This window comes from Sapajus apella, unplaced genomic scaffold (genome assembly GCF_009761245.1).
Source record: "Sapajus apella isolate SASKATOON/1434 unplaced genomic scaffold, GSC_monkey_1.0 scaffold60, whole genome shotgun sequence".
NCBI lineage: Eukaryota > Metazoa > Chordata > Mammalia > Primates > Cebidae > Sapajus > Sapajus apella.
The window spans coordinates 610,805-630,300 of record NW_022437000.1 but is presented as its reverse complement, the minus strand read 5'-3'; the positions used below and the strand labels follow the sequence as shown (position 1 = coordinate 630,300).

Below are 19,496 nucleotides of genomic sequence, written 5' to 3'. Positions count from 1 at the left end.
TGTTACCCAGGCTGGAGTGCAATGGCGTGATCTCGGCTCACCGCAACCTCCGCCTCCTGGGTTCAGGCAATTCTCCTGCCTCAGCCTCCTGAGTAGCTGGGATTACAGGCACGCGCCACCATGCCCAGCTAATTTTTTGTATTTTTAGTGGAGACGGGGTTTCACCATGTTGACCAGGATGGTCTTGATCTCTTGACCTCGTGATCCACCCGCCTCGGCCTCCCAAAGTGCTGCGATTACAGGCTTGAGCCACCACGCCCGGCCTCATTTTTATTAATATATCCTTCTCAAAGGCCTTGAACTGATTCCAAAGAAGCATTCTTTAATGACTGAATAAATGAATAAACTGTATATAATAAATATATAAAATAAATGTATTAACCGTATGGGAATAAATGTATAAAACTGGCACCACATCACTTATCTAGGATTTGAATATTCATCTATGGCAGGAGTTCCCAAACTTTTTCTACAAAGGACCACAGAAAAAGTATTTTAGGCTTGGTAGTCTCTGTCACAACTACTCAATTCTGCTGTCATAGGACAAAAGCAGCATAGACAATGCGTAAATGAAAGAACATGGCTGTGTTTCAATAAAATTTTATTTACAAAAACAGGCAGCAGGCTGCATCTGTCCTGTGGACTATAGTTTGCCAACCTCTTATCTATAGAGACTTAAATGTAATACATTACATTGCATATATATATATATATACACACACACACACACACACACACACACACACACACAGACACACACACACACACATATGCACATTTAAATTTAAGTATTATATTCAAATTGTTTTTATAATAACAGAACCTTGGTCAAAATTCCAAAGAAGATAAAAATAAAAAGGGATATAAACAAAAAATTGTAGATATGCTGCATAAAACCTGGGAAACTGGAACCTCTGGATGCTTCCATGGAATCTGCCCTCTCCAGACATCTGTTTAGGCCTTAGATTTTTACTCATAAAGTAAGGTGGTTAAAATAGACAATTCTGTGACCTTAAGAATTGTTCCAAGTTAAAAGTTATATATTTTAAGTAAAAATTCCATCTAGAAAATAACAACATTCACAAATAATTTGAAATCTGTGGAAGAACAGAATACGAGTACACTTATGCACCACAGACCATTTCAATGAGGCACCACACGTATGACAGTCGTTCCACAGATTCAAATCCTGTATTTTTAACTGTATCTTCTCCATGTTTACATATTTAGATACACGAATATTTACCACTGTATTACAACTGCCTACAGTACCCAGTAAAGAAACATGTTACACAGGTTTGTAACAGGCTATAGCACACTTAACCTAAACATGTAGGAGACTCTACTATGTTGATTTAAGTACCCTCTGTAATGTTCACACAAGAACAAACTCACACAAGAATGACTCTACCGTGTCGATTTGTGTAAGTACACTCTGTAATGTTCTGTAATGTTCACACAAGAACGAACAATAACAAATGATACATTTCTCAGAATGTATTCATGTTGTTAAACAACACATGACTGTATGCCACAGAAACAAAAAAGTATAACATTAAAATAAATTAAGATAATACCTGGCATAATTGATCTAATAAACAAATGTACAAACAATAATCAAAATCATATTCTAGTATCTAAAAAATAAGGTTTCAGTACCATCTTGAATGAAGTTATAAATATACCCGGAAAAATCAATTTAATAACAAAGACAGGTTAATATATCTAGCTGGAAGGGGACATTTAGATCATTAAAAACAATTTTGGCCGGGCGCAGTGGCTCACACCTGTAATCCCAGCACTTTGGGAGGCTGAGATGGGTGACCACTTTGGGAGGTCGGGAGATCGAGACCATCCTGGCCGACATGGTGAAACCCCGCCTCTACTAAAAACACAAAAATTAGCTGGGTGTGGTGACACAAACCAATAGTCCCAGCAATTCAGGAGGCTGAGGCAGGAGAATCACTTGAATCAGGGAGGCAGAGGTTGCAGCGAGCCAAGATTGCATCACTGCACTCCAGCCTGGTGAGAGAGTGACACTCCATCTCAAAAAAAAAAAAAAAAACTTTACCCAAATTAGAGGAGTTAGTAAGATTTGATATTAAATGCCAGAAAATAATTAAATCACTACAATAACTCACTAAACTCCCTAACATATTTACACTTAAAAATATGCAGTTTTTAACTTGAATTCAAATACCATGCAGTATATAATATACCAGGTATCATTCACAGGTGTAATGGTGATTTTCTAACTTTTCTAGTTTTATAATTACTCTTCAAATCAAGAGTTGAGTTTCAGAATAAAAACACTTCACTTTTCACAAACAATTTTCAAAGAATTGTTGGGTTAATTAGAATTCTATAATCCATCACTGCCCACATTTACAAAAGCCATGCTACTACACTGCTTTCAGAAATAGAAATGAACAGTTTCTGGTTCATTACCAACTTACCAAACATCTGGCAAATTCTTTGTTTTCTGAAAGGAATCCATAACCTGGATGTACCTTAGAAATGAAAGCAAAAAGCACTTTAAATTTTATCATATTGCAAAAGCTTTATAAGCAAAATGTACAGTGCATTTATGTATTAATATTTACTGTTCAAGAGCCCTTGAATAAGTATACTTCTCTTATACACTGCTCAGTTCTAACTCACATTTCTAGGATCAGAAACAAATTCCAAGAAACTGCCTCCTATATTCACTTTCTCCACACTACCTTTGCCCTAATTTATTCATTTTCCACTCACCACCTTTGCCCTAACCATAATGGTGAGTCAATGCCCACGTATCTTCCTGCCCGGTGCCATTTGTCTACACTATTCAACAAAACTCTCTCTCCTTTTCCTGAGGCTAACTTTGTCCACAAGTCTGGAGAATTACACAATGGTGTCAAAGGGTTATGTAAAAGAAACCTTTGCCAAGATGGGTGAAAAACACTAAATTCTCCTTTGTTTACAGTACCCATGAACTACTACTTTCCAAAACCCAGACTATTAGGACAGTTAACATATTTTATTCCTGATGGCATTAACAATACTAAGCCACTACCAATGAGCCCTTTCTATCAAACTTAACTAAAATGGAGGTGTGGTTTTACTTTTATTTTGTGCTCTGAATTCTTTTTTGTCTAATGTCTACTCTTCTTTCCTTCCTCACCCCAAATTTTGCCATTCACAACTACTTTCTGCTATCCTCACCCACAAGGCACATTGCTACAATCTACCAGCCTGATCTAATCAGGTAATTTTTGGCTCTGCCACACTGACTGGCCAAACATAAATTTAGCCACTTCAGTATTAGCCAGTGTTGAATATACTTCTAGTAAAATAATTCTGCTAAAAAAGAAAGTCAAATTTCTGGCTCAGGGCAGTGGCTCACACCTGTAATCCCAGCACTTTGGGAGGCCAAGGCGGGCAGATCACGAGGCCAGCCTGACCAAAATGGTAAAACCCCATTTCTACTAAAAATACAAAAATTAGCCAGGCATGGTGGTGCACACCTGTAATCCCAGCTACTTGGGAGCCTGAGGCAGGAGAATCACTTAACCTGGGAGGCGGAGGTTGCAGTGAGCCAAGATCACACCACTGCATTCCAGCCTAAGCAATACAGCAAGACCGTCTCGACAGAAAAAAAAAAAAAAAGAAAGTCAAATTTCTGAAGGAACCAGTATTATAATACAAAAATAGCTATGTATCAGTGACTTTTAAATGCTGAACTCAGACTAGGTGCAGTGGCTCACCCCCGTAATCCCAACACTTTCAGAGGCTAAGGCAGGCAGATCACCTGAGGTCAGAAGTTCAAGACCAGCCTGACCAACATGGTGAAACCCTATCTCTACTAAAAATACAAAATTAGCCAGGCATTTGGCAGGCACCTGTAATCCCAGCTACTTGGGGGGCTGAGGCAGGAGAATTGCTTGAACCCAGGGGGACGGAGGTTGCACTCCAGCCTGGGCAACAAGAGCAAAACTCCATCTCAAAAAACAAACTAAAATAAATGCTGATTTAAGCTTTATGAACATGATACAGAAGAATTTAAACTGCTATATCATGGAAAAAGAGTTTTCATTCTACCAACTTCATTTTATCAACACTCAACTACAGATTTATTTTGGCAAACTATAGTTAAAGGGTTAAACGAGTTTTACCTCCATTAACTGTGCTAATAAACTGTAAACATCTATAATATGGGTTCACGAATTAAGTTTTTTTATTTAAACATGCATCTTACTAAAACATTTCTTTCAAAAGAAATGTGAGCACTAACTGAAGCACTCCAGACTTAACTGCTTGTATTGGATGTTTCCATACAATTTTAGAGATAGCTTTGCATAGTTTTTAACACTGTATATAATTAGTCCACTGATAATTAAAAAAAGGAAATGGGAAAAAAAGAAAAAACATTGTTCCTGATGTCAGAAATCATTTTTTTCCTTGGATTCCACTCTATTCAAACAAATTGGGGGTGGGGAGAATGATTTATCCTTGTAAATTATGAGCATTCTACTGACATAACAAACTAAAATAATTACCAAATGTGCTGTTTTTATTTCTGGAAGTGTACTAGGTATAAATAATTTTTAAACGATTAAAATGGAATTTAAACAGGGTGTTTGGATCCTGTTTATAACACAGAATTTTTTTAAATGCTAGTATTACACTGAAAGGGTTAATACTCAAAACTAATTGGGATTTATTTTTGCCTAGCAAATTTGGAAATGAACTGAAACTGCTCCCTGGTGTGAAAGCTGAATCCAGCAGCCACCTGCAGGATCAGCGACCAACACTGCCAGATGCTACAAAGCCTTTGATTTCCAGTAGCGAATTCGACCACATTTAACTCATGTGACATGAACCAACTGCAACAGCATTTTCAATCATTCTTTCTTATTTTTTTTTTAAAATACAAACTCTAGCTTTCTGCTCACTACATATGAAACAGCTGCAGTAGATAGATTCATTCAGACTCACAGCTTGGGCCCTGGTTTTCTTAATGGCTTCCATGATGGCATCCATGTTGAGGTAGCTTTTAGTGGTGGGAGCTGGGCCAACACAGACAGCCTCATCCGCCATTTTCACATGAACCTGAGGAGACAAATTTCTGCATTAACAGATGCGCCCAGCAAAAAGAATTACCATCATCTGCAAATATACACAAAATTGCAAATCTGATTGTTCTGCATATCATTTATAGAGTCATATTTCTTTTTGAATATGCACTAAAAAGCAACAATGCAACAAATAAACTCAGGAACTCTATTACCCATGATTTCATTTATTATAGCCTAATTCACTGTCTAACCAAATAATTTCCATAATATCCCCTACCTATTTATGTAACATCACAGCAAACAATTTTAGCCTCCTATTTAATTTATCAGTACATAAAGTTGATATCAAAAACTACCTTGTTACATGTAGCCAGGGTAGCCCAATATTTTAATAACGAGCACTCATGCCCAGTTCTAAGCAAGCTCCCCAGGAAGTTGGGATAATTAGAGGGACTGAATGGAGGGATGCAGTGAGTGTCCCTGCACAGCATCAGGTCAGCACCAGGCACAAATTAAAGCCTAGGACGAAAGAAAGAGTTCAATATCACAACACATGAAACAGAAAATCTTGAGAATCATTTAAATACTCTCGCATTCAATCTTCATCCATTTTACATTTATTCCCAAAAAAAAAAAAAAAGATATGTGTATTAAGTTCTAAAGCCACTCAAAATTCAAGAATGTATGCTCCATTTTTAAGACTACTCACTCTATAATGTTTAAATCTATTTTGCATAATAGAGGCTAAGCATTAATATGAAAAAGAGTAAACTGCTTAGTTCTAAAAGGAGGCTATCCTTTTTAAATGATGAAACGATTCGTATATTTTTAAATGACTCTTCCTAATGGTTTTCCAGTTTAAGGAACTTCCAAACAGATTACAATTATTTTACAAGGCAGATATGTAAAACTGGAAAACAAACATATACCTAAACAGTTACGACCCACTCGTCTACCAAAAAAACAAGTCAGGCCGGGCATGATGGCTCACGCCTGTAATCCCAGCACTTTGGGAGGCCGAGGTGGGCGGACCTCGAGGTCAGGAGATCGAGACCATCCTGGCCATGATGAAACCCCGTCTCTACTAAAAAATACAAAAATTAGCCGGGTGTGGTAGCACGCGCCTGTAGTCCCAGCTGCTCGGGAGGCTGAGGCGGATGAATCGCTTGAACCCAGGAGGTGGAGGTTGCAGTGAGCCGAGATTGTGCCACTGCACTCCAGCTTGGCGACGGAGCAAGACTCCATCTCAAAAAAAAAAAAAAAAAATCAAGTCAAAGATGGCAAATACCTCTGAGTATTTCTAAGTTATAGTCTTCAGTTGTGAAATAATTTTTAAATATTTTGTGTTAAATGAGATCTAAAAAAACTAAAAAAGTGGTCTTTTGGAAAGCTAAAAATTATCTTTGTCAATACAATAAATATTTCCCACTTTAGTAAAAAATTATATTGAGTATTGAAAGGTAAAAGATCAGATAAATGCCCAAGGGATTTTCAGGTCAATATCTTAATATATAAAATATCCAAATACATACATTCAGTAATTCTTTAATAATACCAATTGCAGGGAAAAGCAGCCCTGCTTGCGAAGGGCTCCTAAATATATTCAAAGCAAGGCCCTGTTGGTGGTTATTGCTGCCTGGTATGCCCCCAACCTCAAGTTGCTCCCCTGCCCTCAGACCAGGATGCCCCTTCCTGTATTACCCTATTGCCCTCTGCCCACTTCAGATCCTGTTACTGTCCATTTTGTTGTTGTAATTGTGACTGTAGTTTTTTCTGTAAGAAAAAAATTGAGTACTTCACAATCCTTTAAAAATAATACATTTAAGTCTTTGTTTAAAGTTAAATCCAAACTTGTTTTATTCTCCTTGGATACTATCTATTATTGAAGATGCACTTCACATTTCACACCTACCACTGGGTCTTTCCCAAGTACTTCAATCTAGGATGAATCTCCTTTCATCTAAACTCCAAGAGTAGTTAGTGCAAATTTTAGCATTTAATCTCATCTATCCAATAATATCATTTTAACTGCTTTGCACACCATTACAATTTACACACTCTTCTCCACCAGATCAAAAGGTTATGCTTTAAATTCTTTTTTTAATCTCCCCTAGCCCAAAGTAAAGTGACAAAAGCTATTTACTCATAGATACACTTGGATAGCAGCTTGTTTAGAAACTTTCATTATCAAATGTTAAAGCCATTGTCTTTGAGGTACTAAAAAGTTGCAATGTTAAGTCGTTATCTTTGAGGTAAAAATCTACACCTAAATAAAGTCTTCTTAATCTTGGCCATATATATGGCAACAGGTGGTTTATGGAGGAAAAGAAATTAAAAGATACACATAGGCACGTGTTTATATGTCCAAAATTTCTACAATAAACATCCACTCCAAAGTAAAAAGGAGAGAGAGAATCCTAACAGTATTGACATTTTTACTTCCAGTCTTTTCTCTAAATACACTTTCATAATGATACCGCATATATAACTTACATCCTTTTGTTTTTTAACTAGCATAATAATCATTTTTCCTATGTTATCACAAATGTTTTATAAATGTCCTAAGAACTAACTCAGAGACTAATATATTTTACTGGGTGATTAAGATTGTTCCATTTAAAAACAAGATTACTCCAATACATTCAAATAAATTATGCATTAAAAGCAGGTCAAAACTGCTATAGACTTTATAAGGATGGACTAAACATAAACTGTTTATAAAGGATTGGTTGGCTTCTTTTCCTCTATTTGCAGAAACAAATCTTACTTCAAGGGATATGGTACATTCACATCTCAACAAGCCCACAGTCTGGCCCAAGGTCAGTAGCAGCAAAAAGCCATGCAAAAGAAAACATTAAAATCCTCTGCTGCCTTAGTTAAAGAGACACTTAAGAGTCAACCTGGAAAGAACAATCTAACAAACTTTAGAAACTCTGTTTCAATTTTATTGTCCCTGTTGCATGAAATGTGTGACGTGTTTTCTTTAGCTTAATAATACAAAACAAACAGTATTCAAGCAACGCAGATGCTGTTCTGCAAAATGACTTAATACTACATAAGCTGACTAGATATATTTATGTCTCAAAAATTTCAACATCTTGAAAAATATAAATTCATTTTTATACATTTTAATGGCAAAGGAAATATATAACCACCATGGAAAGTTTAAACTGGGGTAAACTAATCAATTAAGCAGGAATTTGCTGGCTATATATTTCAAAAAGAAAAATAAAGCATTTTAAGTACTAACACTAAGTATAGTTTGCCTTCATAAACTTTTCTGTTCTCAGAAAACCAGTCGAGGTTTCTAAAGCAGATTATTGGTTTTCCCATCAAGCATTTAGTTTTATATTTTGAATTTTTTTATTCTTCAGAGAAAAATTACTTGCATCACCTTATTACTCGTATGAGCCTAATTTCCAAATAACAAACTAGGAGAACAACAGATGTGTATTTTATCTTACAGGATTGAGAAAAATCATCTTCCTTACTAACTTTTAAAAAATAAATGTAAATTCTTGGATATAAATAGGTTAAAAATTATGCCTGCACTTCAAAACTTGTGATTGGCAGAAAATTTCATATTAGTCAATTAGATGCTTAAAATACACTGAAAAAGATATTTTATTTGGTCCCTGTCCTTATCAAATAGATTGCATATGAGTGACAAAAAGTGCTAGGCCAGACGTTATATTTAGAATAAAACTCAATGGTGTCAGCAAAAGCTTTTCAGTACCTTCTAAACTAGTACATACTAGAAAGACAGGGAAGATGAGCAGCTTTGGAAATGTTTCTTCATGCCTAGAGATGTTCTGAAACCTATCACTCAACAAGATCCATAGTGAAGTGGACACTATTTACCATGACTGAGAATACAGGAGTTTCCTTTGTGATGCCCTTCAATGCAAGACACTAGGTAGAATACTCCAAGGATGACATAATACGGACTAGATGCACTCCTTGGCTGAAAGTAAAAATATTCTACATAACCCAGCCAGACTTCAGTATCTATCAAATCTAATCAAATCCTCCAAACATTACTAACCAATGAAAACTATCCTGAAAGTAGAATGGTGGTTGCCAGAGACTGTAGGGAGCCTAGAATGGGGAGTTATTATTTAACAGGTAGAGTTTCAGTTTTGCAATATGAATAGCGTTCTGGAGATGGATTGTAGTGGTGGCTGTACAACAATGTGAATGTACTTAACACCACTGAACTGTATACATAAAATAGTTAAGATGGTAAATTTCTTTATAAGCATTTTACCACAATTAAAAAAAAATAATAAACTAATGAGGGTCTCATTAAAAAAAAAGAAAGAAAATTACCCTGAAAGACTAAATGATTAAAGAAAGGAAAGCCGACTGCATCAATCTTAATTTGAAGAACTAGAAAACAAAACTCAAACCAGATAAAATCCCTACTTAAAAAAAAAAAAAGAAACAGAACTCTATTTCATTAAAAGTATCTAAAGATACTTATATACGTTTTTAAAAACTAACATTCCAGCACGTCCTTTCCCAGAAAGGCAATTTGTTCATAGAAAACAAAATAATTTTTTAAAAACATTCACTTTGATTCTATTTTGAAAACTACATGTGTAACACCAAGAAGTATTTATTCATGGTTATTCTGGATGGCAGAATTAGTGACAACTATTTTTCTTCTAAGATAACTTACATGATTTTTCAAAGTGGTAAAATTTAAAATTACAGGGAAAAAAGAGAGTAGGTTTTTGCCAGTTGCAAAATTCCCAGCCCATTTTCTACAACCCTTTTTTCATTTTACAAAAGGGAACTGATGCTGAATCAATCCTGGAACCAAACAAAGGTGTTTTGGGTTTTTTTATTGTTTGGGTTTTTTGTTTTTTTCTTTTAGTCTTTGTCTTGCAAGCATGCATTCCTGAGGATACAGTAAACAACAAAAGAATGAAAACCAGCAGGAGGAGAACTATCTTCTCATACCACTGACCCCTTAGTAGAAGCGCCAAGGAAGAAGAGGAAGAATGACAGGGAGAAAGTAGATATCAAGTATTCAAGCAAAACCTTCACAAGAGTCATGTCAGTGTAGCTGGTGAGTGCCAGACCACAATGGAAAGGAGCGGAATAAAGCAGAGGAAGAGTAGGGTAGAGGTGAGGTGAGCTGGGGTGGGGACTGTCCGTATGGTTGGATGTAAAGAGTGGGAGAGGCAGAGTGACAGCCAAGAGATGGCTCAGGTTTGTTTTCCTTTATTAGCTTGAAAGAAACTTGAACAAATGCCTTTGAGAAGAATAATGTGCAAAGTAAGTAGGTAAAAACACCTGAGATATGAACTAATGCAGAGTAAAAAGTTTCAGACAAGCACTGGCAGATCCAAAAGGCTTCCCAAGCGGAGGCTAAGGTTGCAGCAAGCTGCAGTTGAACCACTGCACTCCAGCCTGGGTAACAGAGAGAGATCCTGTCTCAGAAAATAAAAAATAAAACTACTAAAACTGCCATGTGCAGTAGCACAGCTCCTGTAGTCCCAGCTGCTTAGGAGACTCAGGCAGGAGGATCACTCAAGCCCAGGAGTTGAAGTCCAACCTGGGCAACACAGTGTGACCCATCTGTAAAAATAAAAAATAACAATTAAATAAATGAAATGAGCAAAATGGTAAATTTTATGTTATACAGATTGCATAGAAAAAAAATTATATAGATCCATCACAATTTCTGACCAATTACTGACAAGCCACAGTGAAAGTATACATTTGAAGAACTTCATTACATAGGAAAAAATAAATAAATAATACTACCTAAGAAAACTCTAACAAGGTGGGGTTGAGGGGGGAAACAAGAAAATACCAGTAAGAGTGTGGGCTCAGCTTTAGCTTGCAATCTTTAAGATCATTTTCCACTTACTAAAGAGAAAGCTATCACACACACATTCAAGAGTCTAATGATTAACATGTAAATACACAGACATATATTTCTGAATACATCTTTCTTACATAATAACAGAGCGAAATTCTAGGAATAGGATCTGGAAATAATCTCCATTAAAATCAATTATTTTTAAAAAAGTGTTTCCAAACTATATAAACAGCTAATGCCAATTCCACAAAATATGGAGAGCCAGCTAAAGTCATGAGATCTTAAAGCCCTACCAAAGCCCCAACAGCAGCTATCCCTGCTCAGTGCAAGCCACCAAATGATGACACTATTCATAAAAGCAAGTCATCTAGATCTTCTTAAATTTTATTGTAATTACCCAACTAATGTATGAATTATTCCTTTGGTTAAAAAGAAAAAAAGCTTAAATAAAAAAGCTTATAGAAACCAGATAACCATTATTTCCTGCCCTCCTTTAAAGGCTCCTTGTCCCATTTCCTATTATCATCCAGCTATTATCAGTTTTGTGTGTGTCCTTCCAGACTCTCCTAAGCATTTTCATATGGATATGCAGAAATACCACTGCAGAGTTTTATTTTGTGTTTAAGAGTTTTCTTGGTGTAAAATGAATCACACTACATATTACTCTACAAGTGATTTTATCACTCAGTATTTTTTTAGAGTTCTACCACATCATTTTTAACTGCTATCCAATATTTCTAGTAATCTAGATGAACCATAACTTATTTAACCATTCTCCTAATATTGGACACGGTTTCCAATGTGCAGGTATTGTGCACTGCAATAAGCTTCCCTAAACACACCAATCTGTTTACATACACATATTTCTATAAGAAAAATGTTTAAAAGTACAAATACTTCAAACTACACATTTAAAATCTTAGGTCAACTTAACACTACTGTTAGGAATTAATTTCCCCACACTACACCATCACTGAACATGGTTTATCTTTCTAATTTTATTAATGTAATGGAGAAAAATAATTTATCATTTTTTTTAACTTGCATTTTCCTGGTTATTAGTGAGTTTGGGCATATGTTCATGTTTGTAAGTTATCTGTATTTCTTCTTCTAACCATTAACCATTTTTAAATTTAATACAACAGATATCTTATAAAAAAGCAAAGCTGGCCAGGTGCGGTGGCTCCCACCTGTAAACCCAGCACTTTGGGAGGTAGAGTTGGGTGGACTACTTGTGGCCAGGAGTTTGAGATCAGCCTGGCCAGCATGGCAAAACCCCATCTCTGCTAAAATACAAAAAATTAGCCAGGTATGGTGGCACATACCTATGGTCCCAGCTGCTTGAGAGGCTGAGGCACAACAATCACTTGAACCCAGGAGGCAGAGGTTGCAGTGAGCTGAGATCCCACCACTGCACTCCAGTCTGGGCAACAGAGTGAGACTCTGTCTCAAAAAAAAAAAGTAAAGCCATCTTTTGTGTGTTTTTTTAATTACATGTAATATACGTAAATATATGTAATACTTAAACATTCTTATTTAAAATAAAGCTAACAACTCCACTGACCACACCTCTGTCCCCATTATAATGTATCTCTCACTTATCAGGTGAGTATGTATTCTTAGACTTCAATCTATGCCAAGGGATCCCAACTTGGAGCAATTTTGTCCCCTACGACACAGTTGGCAATGTCTGTAGATAGTTCTGATTGTCACTACTGGGGCCTGTTGGGGACACTACTAGTATCTAGTAGGTAGGATGCCAGAGACGCTGCTAAAAATCCTATAATGTACAGGACAGTCACCCATGACAGAGTTCTCTAATCCATAATGTGAATAGTGCCACTGTTGAGAACCTATGCTCTATGCTTTTATATATGTAACTATAAAAATACTTTAGGGTGAGATTCTTTTAACATTAATGGTATCCTTATACCACATATGTCCTTATTCAAGTTCTCTTTTGGTGTTTAGTGTCTTAGAGATGTTCTCTGTTGATATATAGAGATCCACCTCACTCTTTTTAACTACTGAAGAATTCCAAGATATGGCTCTACCTGTTTATGAATCATCTGCTCCCTCATGGACACTGAGTGTGGAGAAATCACCTGGCTGGATGTCCACTTGTGCTCAAAGCTCACTCCTCTGGAGCTGCTCCCATCTTTCCAGTCATCTAGTCATCCTCTTCTATCTGTTTCAGAATGGGGTTTCCTGCTGCATGATCCCATCAGTCAACTCTTTAAAAATTCCTCAATTTCCAGCTGGGTGTGGTGGCTCATGCCTATAATCCCAGCACTTTGGGAAGCTGAGGCAGGCAGATCACAAGGTCAGGAGATAAAGATCATTCTGGCCAACATGGTGAAACCTCGTCTCTACTAAAAAAATGTAAAAATTAGCTGGGCGTGGTGGCAGACACCTGTAATCTGAGCTATTCAGGAGGCTGAAGCAGGAGAATCACTTGAACCTGGAAGGTGGAGGTTGCAGTGACCCAAGATTGTGCAACTGCACTCCTGCCTAGCAACAGAGCGAGACTCAGTCTAAAAAAAAAAAAAATCCTCAGTTTCCAGGTTTCTAGGATTCCACAAGTACTCTTTCCTATTTTCCATCAAAATTCTGGTTTGTTGTTTTTCCTTTTCTTTTTGAGACAGAGTCTCCCTCTTGTTGCCCAGGTTGGAGTGCAGTGACACGATCTTGGCTCACTGCAACCTCCACCTCCCAGGTTCAAGCAAGTCTCCTGCCTCAGCCTCCTGAGTAGCTGGGATTACAGGCTCCTGCTACCACGCCTGGCTAATTTTTGTACTTTTAGTAGAGATGGGGTTTTGCCATGTTGGCCAGTCTGGTCTCAAACTCCTGACCTCAGGTGATCTTCCCGCCTCAGCCTCTCAAAGTGCTGAGATTACAAGCATGAGCCACCATGCCCAGCCTGTTTTTTTTTCTTGGTCTTTTCTTTTTAACTTTTTTTCTTCCTTAGGAATTTGGGACTGGAACATGAAGTCTGACTCATCCCAACAGCCTTAATTGTAAGTCAGGACTTTTAAATTTTTTCATTTCTGAACACAGAAAATATATAGTATATGTATTTTTAATTTAAAATCAGGCCAGGCACAGTGGCTCATGCCTGTAATCCCAGCACTTTGGGAGGCCAAGGCGGGCAGACTGACTGAGCTCAGGAGTTCACAACCAGCCTGGGCAACACAGTGAAAACCCGTCTCTACTTAAAAAAAAAAAAAATTAGCTGGGCATGGCGCCGTGTGCCTGTAGTCCCAGCTACTCAGGAGGCTGAGGCAAAAGAATTGCTTGAACCCAGGAGGCAGAGGTTGCAGTGAGTGGAGACTGTGCCACTGTACTCCAGCCTGGGCAACAGAACAAGACTCTATCTTAAAAAAAAAAAAAAAAAATCAAAGATTGTAAACAAGAACATAGTTTTCTAAAATGAATCATATAAACTTATTTGTAAGACTGCACAAAAAGCATCAACAAATCTAGTGAGCATCTGATATAAATATATGTATATGAAAGTGATTATACCAGTCCTAAGTTGTTACAGACATCTCTATTTAAATTCCTCTATTAAAGGTACTCATCATGAAGATATTCATACTCATACTCATCTTCATGATGAGTACCTTTCTCACAGTATCTATTCAGATATCACGGCATTCCTAGAAACTCTAAAAGCTGGCTTTCTGGCCTCAGATTCCATTTCCCATATTATCTGATATTTTTGCTGAGATCCCAAAAGACATGACAACTCTTGATTCATGGTATATAGCTGGTTAGTCTCTTATCAAAACTTTCAGATGAGTATTATATATAGCAGCAAAATCAACCACTCAAAAGCTCCTGAAGATTCCTGGTACAGTTAGCTCCCAGACATTAAAGGTAACCATTAAAAGCAGTTAAGGAGTTCAAGAAGTTTTCCCTAGCAGTCATTTTTCACTGAGCAGGGAAATGAAACTTGAAGACATCAGAAATATCTGTGGCCAGGCATGGTGGCTCATGCCTGTAAACCCAACACTTTTGGAGGTCAAAGTGAGAGGATCGTTTAAGCCCAGGAGTTTCGGGCAACACAGAAAGGCCTTATCTCTACAAAAAAAAAAAAAAAACCTTTTTTAATTAGCCAGTCATAGTGGCTGGCACCTGTAATCCCAGCTACTTGGGAGGCTGAGACACAGTGATCACATGAGCCTGTGACTTGGAGGCTGCAGCGAGATATGGACGTGCCACTATACTTTAAGCTGTGTGACAGACCAAGACCCTGAATTAAAAACAAACAAACAGCAATAACAAAAAGAAAAAAAAAGTCTAGAAATATTTTATTTTCTCTTCAAAAATAAATATTTTTTCTCCCCATTTTCCAAAAATGAAAATTCTTCTATACCTGAGGACAGAATGAGTACTTTGAAGGAGCTCAAGAAACTATTTTGATTTCTTCCTATTCATCCAAAACTAACAATTAATAGTTAAAGTTTTGTTTTTTTCTTTTTTTGGATACGGAGTGTCCCACTGTCTCCCAGGTTGGAGTGCACTGGTACTATCTCAGCTCACTGCAATCTCCGCCTCCTAGATTCAAGCAATTCTCATTCCTCAGCCTCCCAAGTAGCAGGGACTACAGGCATGCACCACTACACCTAGCTAATTTTTTGTATTTTTAGCAGAGACAGGGTTTCACCATGTTGGTCAGGCTGGTATCAAACTCCTGACCTCAGATGATCCATCTGCCTCAGCCTCAATGAAGTGTTGGGAGTACAAGCGTGAGCAACCACACCTGGCCAAAGATATTTTAACTCAATAAAGATGCAAAGTGATTGTGCCATTCACTGAAATTTACCTGCAACTCCTTAAGTAGGCCCAGCTACCAGGAACAGAAGTTCCTCTTTGGGGACTTAGTTTAGAGAGTATAAGAGAACCACACTCAGGTAAACATAGCAAGAGTAACAGGGTTGAAACAAATAAGGGTACCTGTATCTCAATTCCTACCTTCCTTGGAATTGAAGCCTCATGTAAGGTGAAGAATCAGAGTCCAAAATGTGAGAAAACAATGTATCAGGGGAGATCAAATTACCTACTAAGTCAAAAAATGACACACCTCCAGCAGCACTGTCATATATACGGTGCCTGATACGCTACACTAGGCCACCAGCTGAACCACAGAGTGATTTCACATAGTGAAATAAAGACTCTTTTTTTTTTTTTTATTGAGATGGAGTCTTACTCTGTCACCCAAGCTGGAGTTCAGGTGGTGCAATCTCAGCTCACTGCAACCTCTGCCACCCAGGTTCAAGTGATTCTCCTGCCTCTGCCTCCTGAGTAGCTGGGATTACAGGTGCCTGCCACCACGCCTGGCTAATTTTTCTGTAGTTTTAGTAGAGATGGGGTTTCACCATCTTGGCCAGGCTGATCTTGAACTCCTGACCTCGTGATCCACCGTGATCCACCTGCCTCAGCCTCCCTAAGTGCTGGGAGTTTACAGGTGTGAGCCACTTTGCCCAGCCAAGACATTTTCAAATAAAGGAAAACTAAGAGAATTAGTTGCTAGCAGATCAACTCTAAAACTACTTAAAGAAGTTCCTGGCAGGGCACAGTGGCTCACATCTGTAATCCCAGCACTTTGGGAGGCTGAGGCAGGCAGATCACCTGAGGTCAGGAGTTCAAGACCATCATGACCAACATGGAGAAACCCTGTCTCTTAAAAAAAAAAAAAAAAAAAAAAGAATGCTTAGAGAGAAAATTATAATATTAAATATTATATAAGAAGATATATCTCAAATCAATAATCTAAACTCCTACTTTACAACCCAATAAAGAAAAGCAAAATAAACCTAAAGTAGAAGGAAGAAAATAACAGAGGAGATATCACTAATTTTTAAAATTTTTAAAACTAACAGACGAAGAAAAAATCAATCCAACCAAAGCTAGTTATTCAAAAGCATCAATAAAACTGATAAATCTCTAACAAGACTAAGAAAAGAAGAAAAAAGACATTCAAAATTAGAAAGGAAAGAGGTTATCATTACAAACTATGCAGATATTAAAAGGATAATAAAAAATTTCTGAGAATCTCTCTCTGCACATAAATTGGACAATTTAGACGAAATGAACCAATCCCTCAAAATGACAAAACACAAAGCTAACAAAACACACTCAAAGTAAGATAGATAACCTGAATACTCCAATAACTATTAAAGAACTTGAATACATCATTTAAAACTTTCTGAAGAAGAAATCGTCAGGCCCAGCTGGTTTCACTGGAGAATTATAAACAATTTTATATACTCTCATTCAAAGAAGAAACATTTCCCAATTCACTGTATAAGGACAGCATTATGCTAATACCAAAGACAGTACACAAAAAGAAAACTGCAGACCATGTCCCTCATAATAATGATGCAATCCTTAACAAAAAATTAAGTCCAATCCAACAATATATAAAAAAGAATAATACACCACAACCAAAATGCAGGACTAGTTTCATACTTTAAAAAAAAAAAAAAAAAAAAACTCAGTGTAAAATAATGTATTTTAATCAAAAGGAAAAAAATCCATATGACCATATCAATTGACTCAGAAAAAGCATAAGACAAAATTCAACATTCATTGGCAAATCAGGAGTAAACAGGATCTTCCTCAACCAGATATAAAAAGCAACCACAAAAACCCCATAGCTAATACCATACTTAATTCTGAATGACTGAATGCTTTTCCACTAAGATTGGCAATAAGACAAGAATGTGCACTATTGCTACTCTCCTTCCACTTCATACCGGAATTCTTAACTAGAGCAACAGAAAAAATAAAATAAAAGACATAACAGATTGTACAGAAAAAAATCGAACTGTCTCTGTTCACAGATAACATGATTATCTACATAGACGACCCCAAGGAACCTACAAAAATACTCCTAGAACTAATGCGTTTAGCAAGATCACAAGATACAAGGTCAACACTCAAACATTAATCATACTTCTACTACTAGCAATGTACAACGGAAACCAAAATTTTTTATTTCTTTTTAAGAGACAAGAGTCTCACTCTCACCCAGGTTAGAATGCCGTGTTGTGATCATAACTCACTGCAGCCTTAAACTCCTGGGCTCGCGCAATGCTCCCACTCAGCCTCCAGAGTAGCTAGGACTGCAGGTATGTGCCATCACACCCTTCTATATTTTTGTTTGTTTGCAAAGACAAGGTCCAGCTATGTAAGCCGCTACCTAAGCTCACCACAAACTCCACCTCCCGGGTTCAAGCAATTCTCCTGCCTCAGCCTCCCGAGTAGCTGGGATTACAGGCACGGGCCACCATGCCTGGCTAATTTTGTATTTTCAGTAGAGATGGGGTTTCTCCATGTTGGTCAAGCTGGTCTCGAACTCCCGACCTCAGGTTCAGGTGAACTCCTCACCTTCAGGTGAGCTCCCACCTCTGTCTCCCAAAGTGCTGGGATTACAGGCCTGAGCCACCACACCTGGCCAGCACACTATGTTAAAATTGGTGATTCGGAACCATCGCCACCACCTGTTTCCAGAACTTTTCATTCTGCAAAAACAATGTGAACACACTTGCTTAAGAATGTGAAATGAAATCGTAAATAAAACTGCAAGCTCTCCAGATGAAATGCATTCCCTGTGGCCAACAGAGACACCCAAATTTAGATAATGGGTGCAAGCGGCCATAGCAGAGTGACAGAAGAGTGGAGTGGCCACCACCCTTCGTTCTTGGAAAACACAGCTCTTGACAAATATCTGTTCCTGAGCCAGAAGAGTTCCTGTGGCTGGAGCCAAGAAGAATTCCAGCAGAAACCCCTGCATCAGCCTTTTGAAAGGAACATCTGACAGAGACACTTCTGGCACCAAATTTGGGCTCAACTATCTCGACCAATCTGAACTGAACAAGCTCGAATCCTTCATTTGCACAGACCTTACGAGAATGAGGGCAAGAACTTTCCCTACTTAAGCCGAACCCCTTCTTTTTTCACTCTTTGGAGAAACATTTTTACTAGTGGAAACTGCCTCCCCAGTCTGCAGGTGGTATTTTTCTATAGAAAATAAAACTCCATTTTTTTCCTCCACTGATCTCATTATCTTTTGCTAACAAATGATTAAAACGGTAAACTTTTATGTTATGTGTATTTTACGACAATTGAAAATAAATTACTTTTTTAAATGTAAAAAATTGATACATGGAAACACTTCTTATTGAAAAGAAAAATTACATAAAACCTTCACAAATAGATTGCGTAGTTTTGAAACCAAACTTCCCTATGACATGCAGAGCATCTAGGTGAGTTTCATCAGTACAGCCTAGGGCTCTATGATATTCAGTTAGAATAGTTCATGGAAGACAATTTGCTATATTTAATTATAAAGTCCCCTTTAGAAAAATACCTAATATCAATTTGAGGAATATACTATAGACCTGGAAACTAAACTAATATATGACTGATTTACAGAAAGACTTGGACTCAACTAAACACTCAGTTGTTTACAAAATAAGACATTTTCGAATACTATTTATAAGCAGTTGTACCTCAACACTTTCTACAAACTCTCATTGGATACATCATACCCTGTACCCCACCTCGAGAGTGCTTTTCAGTGCATTTAATTAAATAAA

At 37.3% G+C, this 19,496-nt stretch overlaps 1 protein-coding gene across 6 annotated transcripts in view; it reads right to left on the bottom strand.

The window, feature by feature from the left end:
* The window catches only part of PCCA (propionyl-CoA carboxylase subunit alpha), a 424,770-nt gene that overhangs the window by 360,683 nt on the left and 44,591 nt on the right, over positions 1-19,496 (bottom strand). For 5 of the 6 annotated variants that reach the window (XM_032246368.1, XM_032246373.1, XM_032246371.1 and 2 more), the window contains exons 5-6: positions 4,978-5,091; positions 2,457-2,510 (exon numbers count right to left, since the gene is read on the bottom strand). In XM_032246368.1, coding sequence (XP_032102259.1) covers positions 2,457-2,510; positions 4,978-5,091 — 168 coding nt within the window. Of the gene's footprint in view, positions 1-2,456; positions 2,511-4,977; positions 5,092-5,413; positions 5,577-19,496 lie in introns of all 6 variants that reach the window. The other variant, XM_032246374.1, reaches the window with a different exon arrangement.